This window comes from Notothenia coriiceps, unplaced genomic scaffold, assembly GCF_000735185.1.
Source record: "Notothenia coriiceps isolate Sejong01 unplaced genomic scaffold, NC01 NC01_scaffold00012142, whole genome shotgun sequence".
Classification (NCBI taxonomy): domain Eukaryota; kingdom Metazoa; phylum Chordata; class Actinopteri; order Perciformes; family Nototheniidae; genus Notothenia; species Notothenia coriiceps.
Genome location: NW_011344843.1, coordinates 92,973 through 102,799, shown reverse-complemented (window position 1 = coordinate 102,799; position 9,827 = coordinate 92,973). Strand labels below are relative to the sequence as shown.

Here is a 9,827-nt window from a genome sequence, read left to right as displayed (position 1 = left end):
AAAAAAGATTTGCTCACTTTTTATCCTGATCCATTTATATATAAAAACCTGTCTGAAAATGAGCTCATCAGATTTTGGCCACTTTATGATGTCATAACGATTTTTTGGCTTGTGTAAACATTAGCCAATCACCAACTAAGGTAACCCCCCCCCCCTTATCACCTGAAACTCCTCCAAGAGCACCATTGTGTTCTTTTTAACCAAATATCTCTCAGAGGGGCTCCTTATTTTCATCTAAAGTAACAGACAGAGAATCAGCACTTTTGAAACAGGGCTGAAACAGAGGGGATTATGGGATGCTGCAATGATCTGTTTGGTATTTCCAGCCAAACACTTCAGAGACATGTTTTGTATATATCTGAGACCTATAATATGAAAAAGAGTATAACAGGAGACCTTTAAGATCTGTATGCCATTCACAGCACAGGGATTGTAAAAGTGAGTACTGTGAACCTGCCTTTATGGTAAGTGTGCTCGCCACAACCGTGTCAATTCTGTCACAGAAAGGGTCAAACTTCTTGTCACTGCGACGAAGAACATCGTGCTTGAGCAGGTAGCCCGTTCTGCCGTTGAATTCAAACAGAGCCATGTTCAGCTGCATTGGGAAATCTGAAAGTAAGACACAAACACAACAGCCAATTCATGCCCTCTCTCATCAGAGCAAGGAGGAGCAGAGAGCATTCGGGATGCAAAGCAGATCTTAGGCTAGTGCAGCACAAAGAGGTGCAACACTGACCTGCTGTGGTGGAAAAAAGAAGCTCAGGTTCAAAATAAATATAACAAACGTTTTTTTTACATGTCAGACTGAAGTGGGGATTAAAAGAGACTGTGAATGGTTAAATCCCCTCATGTAGGGCAACACATTTATGTCATTTTAGGTGGTTTTCATTGCAAAAGTGTGTATTTCTACCCATTGTCTGGTAGTTGAGCGCCACCATCTGGCAGCCTACATTCCAAAAAGGCTGCGGGCTGTAATTGGATGAGTCCATTCTCGTTCCTTTGGGGTAAATCCTGCTCATCTGCCTCTTGTTGTATCTGTAAAGATGGTTCAGGAAGTTTTATGTCTGTGTATTTGTACCAGGATAGCATACATATTTGGTCAACATTTGAATATAATTCAGCCTTTTTTAACACAGGTTATCATAATTTAGAGCATCTGCAGCACTCTAAGGATACTCGACAAATTCGGTACTTGTCTTGGAAATCATCGCCTCCCCTCTGGTCTCCACAAAAGATGAGATGACGTAACTCTTGTTTTTCTCTGCCAAGGGAGAAAATAATTACATAACTCTGATTTTGATGTGTGAAGTATGTGTTGTCAAATCTATTTTGGATGAGATTTATAGACCAAAGACAGACATACTCCTGGCATTGTCAAAGGAGATGAATTTAGTGGGCTGGATGTAGTTGACGATGGATGACATCGCCTCATATGCTGTGACTTCCTGTCCAGCTGTGCCCTGTGGGGGATGGACAGAAAGTCATTATGAGCTTCTTTTAATGGAAGATGTATAAACTATCATTGCAACCACACTGTACCTCATCTGATGTCTTCATTTTCTCCTCATCCTGTTCCTCTGTCTCCTCTTGCTCCTCTGCGTCCTCCACAGCTGCGTCCCCCTCTGGTTAAAACATATAAACACAATGTCAGTGAGTAAAACCAAACAGGCCTTTTTTTTTTAGGGCTATCTGATTTGGCTTGAGGTCAACCTTGGTTCTCCTGGGTGGTGGGTGCTGTGTTGGTGGGATCCTGGGAAGTGGTGTTTGGGTCCTGGGTGGGTGCAGCTGCGGTTGTGGTTTGGTCAGTAGCTGTTGTGCTGGGTTTCTTAGCCTGGGTCGGCTTTTCATGACTTTCCTTCTTGTTCTTGATGAGGACTTTACCCATGAGCTCAGAGGGGCTGGGGATCTGTTGGCCTGGCATCAGCTGCATAGTGCGGACAAACAGAAAGAAGGCGGGTAAAATGCTGGTTCAGGGTACTGTGTTTGGGTGTGTGCAGGAAAAAGACCTTAAATCGATATTCTCCACTCACTCTTTGGAGAAAAACTATTTATTTCATGACCAGGGAAGGCTTTAAAATTGTACAATTAAACACAAACATGTAGATTTATTATCTCGTACACCCAAAAGCCTACTTGAAGAGGGTGCCGAATGAAGAACATCAACTTTTCTTTAAACTTATCAAACTGTTTTTAGGCAGAAAAACATTCAAATCACAATAACGGATTATCTTGCACAATAACTCTGGGTATTTAAATGTTTTGTTAGGGAGCTTGGGTTGGTGGGAGTTTGAGTCATGAATTCAGCATTTCTTAAACCCAGGCTATGGCCCTGATTTGATTTGAAATTGTGAAAAATGTCCTTTCTTTGACTGTGAGGAAGACACACATGTACACACATGTACACACATGTACACACACAGAAAGAAGAAAAAGATGAAACTTGAACTTTATTGCCTTCATGACAAAAACACTCAGTGTACCGGAATAACACTTTATCAAATTTATCACCAAACTCTTCTGTTTAACAAACCCCTCTATATTTATAAACGTTATCTAGCTGTATTATTTTGACAGAGATCTGTGTCAGCAGTGCACTCACGGGGTATTTGTCCAGCGGATCTGTTAGCAGGGCATCACCAAATATGGTTTTGCAATAGTCTGCCATCTTCTCCTGCTGTTTCACCCTGGAACAAAGTAACAACACTTGGTGAGATCTGCGGTTCTACTGCCAGAACTAAAAGCTCAAGTACATCCTCGATATGCACAATCAATATTCCATTTGGGATAATGGCATTATAATACTATTACATTGAGTTAATAACATTAAAGGGCATGAATTCATAGAAAAACTCAGGTCTTACGAGTCGACGTGGTTCTCGAATGAGAGGATTATGGGATACGGTGATGTCTTGAAGGCACTTTCAGCGATGGCCTCAATCACATCCTGCCATTAAAGAGATATTTATAATGCATGTAACTTGAATTTTATTTAAATTAGAACATGATTAAAGTCACACTGGGAAAGAGCTTTAAAAAACGTACAAAAATAAGCTAAAGCATAGCAGCAAACAGCATTTATAGAATGGTACACATCATGAAAAAAGCAAAAAAGCATGAGACAAGCAGACTGAGCTCATGATGACTATTCTTCCCAAACATGAAGAGAGAAGACATGACAGACTGCAGAGCGTCCGCTTCTGTGAAGAGGCCCTAAAGTCAGCTCCAAACCTTCACATCTACAGGCTGACGGTAAACTAAACTGAGGTGTTGTGTCCCGGCCCCTGGGAATGTTGAGCTCCGACTGCCCTTACATGGAAGTGTTGAGAGTAAGAGGATGACAGGATGGCCTGTGTGTGTGTGTGTGTGTGTGTGTGTGTGTGTGTGTGTGTGTGTGTGTGTGTGTGTGTGTGTGTGTGTGTGTGTGTGTGTGTGTGTGTGTGTGTGTGTGTGTACATGTGTGTGTGTGTGTGTGTGTGTGTGTGTGTGTGTGTGTGTGTGTGTGTGTGTGTGTGTGTGTGTGTGTGTGTGTGTGTGTGTGTGTGTGTGTGTGTGTGTGTGTGTGTGTGTGTGTGTGTGTGTGTGTACCTTCAAACTATTTTGCTCTTTCAAGTGCATGAATATAAGGATAATTTAAAGGCTTCTATGATATCCATGACACATTGTTGCACTTAGGTCCCGACATGCTTCTGGTGAATGTTTACACGGAGATGTAATATTGAGTAATGCAAATTGTTCTCACAGGAAACTGGGAGTTGGCCATTTACGAGAAAAGTTCCAAGATGTATGAGAGATAGCAGAAAGGAAATACTCAGTGGAAGTGGGGAGGGCTCACACAAAAAGCTTTCTGCCCTGAAAAAGTCTACAGTTCTTCATTTCCTGTTTCAAAAGTAGACACTGCTCCAATGTACATCAAAGTTTTCCATAAAATATATAATGTGATTTAAAAATAATTTGTTATTTTTTTAAAAGCAATGGTTGTCTATATGGAATGATGAATTTTATCTCGAGTCTATGATAAACATTTATAGTCATAATTATTTGTTTATTGCATTTCTTTAAAGCAGGAAGTTTATGCAATGAAAAGAAGATCCAGGCTTCGGTAGGTCAAAAGAAACATACATTTAGTCCCACAAGAAATCTGGTAAGGCTTCTTGTTGTTATCATGGCCTATGTTTTTTATCTGGCTTTTTCTTTCCTGTTTTATCAGTATAATTTGTAAGGCTTTTTTTGCGGAATAAAGTTGTATTTATTTTTCTCATATCATTGCTTTTGATTGTTTTTGTTTATTTTCATCTTCTCCTTTTTAAGCACTTTGGCCTGGATCTTTGCATGAAATGTGCTATACAAATAAAGTTTAAACTAATGTCTGAAAGGGAGACAAAAAATTGCCAATATGTCAAATATTAGAATTGTAAAAGACCCCACTGGAGACGCCCCAAAATGATGAGTCATCACCTTGAAGAGGATCTCAGTTGTCATGGTGAAGCCGTGAGTAATGATGGGCTCTTCATCTAGAGGTTTGCCCTTCCAGCAGTCCAGCTCCAGACAGCGGCAGCCGGACAGCAGACACTGACGGTACATCTCTGGAGAGGAGACGCCAGAGAACTGACCGGCTGCAGGGGGACGGACAGGAAGTCTTAGGAAACATCGCCTAAATAATCCTCAGGTGCACATTTGTGTTTAGCTTAGACAAAAGTGGTATATTTGACCTGTGAGGTACGTGTTGTGGGAAGACTTGACGAAGTAGTGCGGTATGGGTTGGGTCATGTCCTGATTCTTGGCCAACTTGTCCTGCATGACGACAGTTGTCTCTGGCCCCATCAGGAAGAATAGGAGACCCTCGGGGGTAATCAGACCTGCAGATAAACAAGAGAGATGCATTCAAGGATTCAAAACAAAATTACAAATGCTTCATCAAGCCTGCATGCATAAAAAATACCATCAATCAATCTCACTTCTGTTTGAATTAGTGGCGACGGGTTCGTATTTGTCCATCAGAACCTTGACCTGGTCCGGTCTCAGACGTGGATACAGCTCCTCGTTGAGCCGGGAGTCCCTCTGCTTCTCGTTGAGGAACTTGGTGAAGTTCTCCTTCGTCATGATGGGTTTGTTGGAGCTGCGGGTTACAGTGAAGGTGTAATAATCACATAAGTGCTGCATGTCATTTTAACATAAGCCGTTATTTTTGCTTTATGCTGCCAAATTTGCATATGTAGAAAAGCAAGAATCTGGCTTCATAACTAACTGAGCTTTTTCGAATAGGATTATTTAGATGCAACCCAAAAGGCTTTACAAAAAAAAGAGAAAAAATGATGATGATGATAAGACAATCATGACAAAATGTAGTTGTTTTGTTGAAAACTTGCGAAAGTCTCAAATCTTTTTTAACTAATTATAAGATTAATATGTATTATTTGAGCTACAGTAGGTGTGTATTAATAAAAACGTTTGGATATATGATGATAAACAGAGGATTATTCAGCAATATCAGCAGATAATCAGCGAAGCAAGGAAGAGGTTGACTCACTAACAAGTGAAGATCTCATAGATCTCAGGCCGAGGGCAGAGGTTTGTCAGAAAGGCCCTGAAGGCAGTCTCAGTAAAGACGTCAGGCTTCATGCTGTCATACTGAAATAAAAAAAACATGTTACCTACATCATTTCAAAATATGGTAATTTCTTCATCAAACTATCTAAACCACACTTTCAATACTTATGCAGAAGCCTGAGTTTGTCACATAAATAACAGTCAAAATCCACAACAAACAGAAGGCATTATCAGGAGAAGTGACAAAAAGTGCAGTAAAACTTCAGAGACTGAACCAACCCACAAGAATGTCAACATTTTCTAACCTTTCCCTTAGGGAGGTGTGCTGCTGCTAAGGCACTTTCCACCCTCTTCTTATCTGCAGGGAACATCTTGTGTACACTGAAAAAACCACAGTGAAACATTGAGTAGGAAATCTAGAGTACAAACTGCTCTGTTTGTCGAACTGTAACCTACTTTTTCACTGGGATCTTGCCATCCTTGTTGGTGTGAAGAGAAATGCGGACGTATCTAAGATCCAGCACACACATACCATTAACACATGACTGTCATACATGGTGAAATGAATTGATGCTGTGTTCGCAGTAAATTATACACGCAGAACTGTTGTGAAGTTCACTTACATTTTCTCCAGGAAGACTAGTCTGCAGGAATTGTTTCTTGCAGCGTTGTAGGCTATTGCAAGTATCTCATTTGCCCAGTTCTGATATGCATTTAATTACAAATACAAACAGGCATATTACATCCGATATCAAGATGAAATGTGCTTGAAATTTCATTATAAATGATTTTTAAATGGACAAACATATCACCACTAGAGGGCATTAATATAATAACAACACAGGAAATGAGAGAGATGAATGATGCATTTAAACAAATCTCGATTGTTATTTCATTACAGTTGAGGAAATCCGGTCATTGGAGTCATAAAGTCCAATAAAGACTTAAGGGGAGACAGAAGGCGCCTTATTTGGAGGAAGTAAAGGCTCAATGTGTAACAAGTAATGGCCTGTAACTGTGTTTGAACAATCAGAGAAAGAGAGGATTGTGAACAGCTGGAGGATGGACACACACACTGTCAGGGGCTTATTACCTGTGTCACCTTCTCCTTAGAGGCAAAGAAGTTATGATAGGTCAGATTCACCGTGTCAGGACCTGAGACCAGGGTCAGAGTTTTGGCGAGGTGGTTGCTGTCGGGGAAGTCCATGTTGAACACATTGCGAACCTTGCTGTGCTTTGAAAGGCAAAAAACAGAGAAGATCATAACCAATACATCACATTGGCTCAAAACACATAGTGTAATTCCTAAAGAAACACATGACCCACAAACAATCATTTGTATATCAATTGCTTACCTTGCTAAGGTTTTAAGAACATGCCATGGTGTAGGGAGAATACTCTTGAAGAATTGAAGTAAATGGTGGCCATGTTTAACATCCTACTATTTTATATACTTGGACAATATGAGTGTGTAAATGTTATAGTGAATGGTATGTGTTTGGAAATACATTTGGATTATACAGCATGAGTTGTATAAGATTTTGTTAATCAGTTTTCCTGTGATAAACGCAACCTCCATTTACTTCAATTCATTCATAATTTCCTCTGATTTTACTTCATGGAGGCATGACATACATTTCATGAGCAATTGATATGCAAAAGGGTCATAATGTGGGTGATAAATACTTTGAGCTGGTCATTCCTCATGTGTTCGCCCTGTTTGCTTTAAGAAGTAAAATCGTGTCTGCAGCATTTGTTCTCTGGTAGTTTGTTTGCAGGCAAATTTGCTGGCCAAGACATGCAAACATATGCACACGACACAAAGAGAAACACACTCATGTACAACACAAACAGGAGGAAGAACACCAGAAACATTGCTGTAGGTGCTACCTTCCTGTTTCTGCAACTTTACAATAAAACACTTCTTTGGTACTTTCAGAAGTTCAGAGCTAACGTCAGCGCTGCAGCCGCTGTCCCCAAAAAATCTGCTCTGGGGCCCCGGGGGAAAATATGTGCTTTCAATAGCAACACGAATGGGATGATGCATTGTTCTGTGTGCGCTCTCCCTGAGGGGAACACTTTACAAATGTCACCTCTGAACCCTCAGTGAGGGATGACGATGGCTGTGTGATGCTACTCTCTGTGGAGACCAGCGAGGAGCGGAACAAATAATACAGCTGTTAGATTTCCAAAAAAAAAAACTTCACTCAGAGAAATCTCAGATCATGACTCTTTGTGTGTGTGTGTGTGTGTGTGTGTGTGTGTGTGTGTGTGTGTGTGTGTGTGTGTGTGTGTGTGTGTGTGTGTGTGTGTGTGTGTGTGTGTGTGTGTGTGTGTGTGTGTGTGTGTCTTTATTTGTTTGTATATGTGTGTGTGTTTCTGTAGAAGGCGGGCAGCATGGGCGCCGAAGTCCATTGCTGTTTTTGCAATGCAAATATGCCATTAATACTAGTGGGCAAATTAAGGGCTTGACACCATTTACATGCCTGCACAGATTCTTACATAAGGCCCACAGCAGAGTTATTACATTAAAAATTAATAATACACTCACTTTGGGAAGTTTTGCATATTTTCCTGTTCTGGTATCTCTGACAGTAGCAACATCCAGGAACGTCGTCTCCTAGAAACAAGAAGAAGAAGTATTTTCATTCAACATGTACAAGTCCAAATATGGATTCAGACACAACTCATGTTTTGTCAAAATGCAACAAATATGGGATTGGCTTTGTTTGTGCGGAGAATATTAAGACTGCATTGTCAAAACATTACGTATACGTTACTGCCTTTTCGTACACATTTCCAACAAATGCTTTTAAGTCAACCGCAGAACATAATTGGGCCCAAACAGGCACACAGGAGACATTTATTTAATTGGCTTCACTGGTTTAGTAATGTGGTAGAAACCAGATGGGGCCCAAATGAGAGAGAGACCAAAAAAGAAAGACAGGAATGATAGAGACAAGGAGAGAGATGAAGCTTTCCTCTTCATCAAATGCATCACAGTGCAGTTGCAGAATGGTGAGCCCACATCAGCACCGATCAATAATCTCCACAAGAAGCTTGGACCTGATTGCAGCTCTTAGCTATCTCACAGCTTTGGCAGACGCAATCAAATACACATTACACAGATGTGGATTATTTGAAACATGACCACCTCTATTGATGGGTTGGGTTTGCATGATACACAAAAAAGCCATTTCATTTATATTAGCCACGGAATTGGAGTCAACTCTTTGACATTTTGTGCAAGGGCATTTTTGTTCTTTTTTGTAGACCCTGGATATTGATTACCTTGCTTTGGTTGACCCAGTAAACATAAAAACCTTTGGGATCCATCTTCATGGTGACAGGAAAGGTCTTTGTGGAGTCCTGGATGGAGGCAAGGCAATTAGCGTTCCAACATTTTGGACATTTATTGATTTGATTTATCATTCATGATGTAGGACTATTTTTCATACAACATCAGTGTATAAAGTTATTGTAGGATTTAAATTAAACTCACATCACTCAAAAGGTAATGAAAAATAAAAAGGCACATATTAGCATGATATTTTGGTATCAAATTATACAGCTCAGATTTTAAGATTTTTTAGAAATTTTAACTCACCTCAGACCACTTGGTGAATCTCTCTCCTTTCACCAAGTAGTCTTTGACCTCTGGATGCTCCAGAAAGTGTCTTTTCTTATTCATTTTGTCGTTCTACTTTGAGTCTTATGACAGCTCAATGCTACAACTGATCCACCATGGTCTTAACCATTGACTAGCTTATCCCTCCGTCGGAATTCAAAAGATAAACTAGTGGAGTTTAGTGCACAGCCTCCGAGAGCACCCGGGGCACACCCTGAAAAATATGCATTGCAAATTAGGTTTGCAAAAAACACGAAACCCAACTAAAGGTGAAAGTGCCGAATGTCAAACCCTAGATTGAGCAGTATCTGTTGACAGTATTTGAAAAAAAGCTAATCATAAACAGTAAATTCACCTGAATTACTAAAAGAAACCATCTCATTGTTTGTATTTTGTTTGATATTTCTATTTTTCCCTGTGGCAAGGGAGGAGAATGGATTTTTGCATGTGTTGCTTATTGCAATATGTAAACATAGTTATTATTAGAGTTATGATGGAATGATAAAATAGCCATTTATAAATAGTGGTTAGGCATCATTTCATAATAGTTCACATAAAAAAGTGTCTATACTCTTTGTTGTATCAGTCTTATGCCTCATCACATGGTAAGCTGTATAATGTGTGTTATTGAGCTGATGCCAAGTTCAGGAAA

At 40.1% G+C, this 9,827-nt stretch overlaps 1 protein-coding gene across 1 annotated transcript in view; it reads right to left on the bottom strand.

Moving 5' to 3' along the window:
• The window catches only part of plcb2 (phospholipase C, beta 2), a 22,673-nt gene extending 13,435 nt beyond the window's left edge, over positions 1-9,238 (bottom strand). The window contains exons 1-19 of the mRNA XM_010773170.1: positions 9,155-9,238; positions 8,839-8,916; positions 8,099-8,167; positions 6,641-6,781; positions 6,171-6,250; positions 6,004-6,057; positions 5,853-5,928; positions 5,528-5,628; positions 4,956-5,116; positions 4,710-4,856; positions 4,456-4,613; positions 2,862-2,944; positions 2,600-2,684; positions 1,711-1,924; positions 1,540-1,622; positions 1,364-1,460; positions 1,177-1,261; positions 911-1,035; positions 458-609 (exon numbers count right to left, since the gene is read on the bottom strand). Of these exons, the coding sequence (XP_010771472.1) occupies positions 458-609; positions 911-1,035; positions 1,177-1,261; positions 1,364-1,460; positions 1,540-1,622; positions 1,711-1,924; positions 2,600-2,684; positions 2,862-2,944; positions 4,456-4,613; positions 4,710-4,856; positions 4,956-5,116; positions 5,528-5,628; positions 5,853-5,928; positions 6,004-6,057; positions 6,171-6,250; positions 6,641-6,781; positions 8,099-8,167; positions 8,839-8,916; positions 9,155-9,238 (2,073 nt within the window). The remainder of the gene's footprint in view (positions 1-457; positions 610-910; positions 1,036-1,176; positions 1,262-1,363; positions 1,461-1,539; positions 1,623-1,710; positions 1,925-2,599; positions 2,685-2,861; positions 2,945-4,455; positions 4,614-4,709; positions 4,857-4,955; positions 5,117-5,527; positions 5,629-5,852; positions 5,929-6,003; positions 6,058-6,170; positions 6,251-6,640; positions 6,782-8,098; positions 8,168-8,838; positions 8,917-9,154) is intronic.
• Positions 9,239-9,827: the final 589 nt, after the last annotated feature.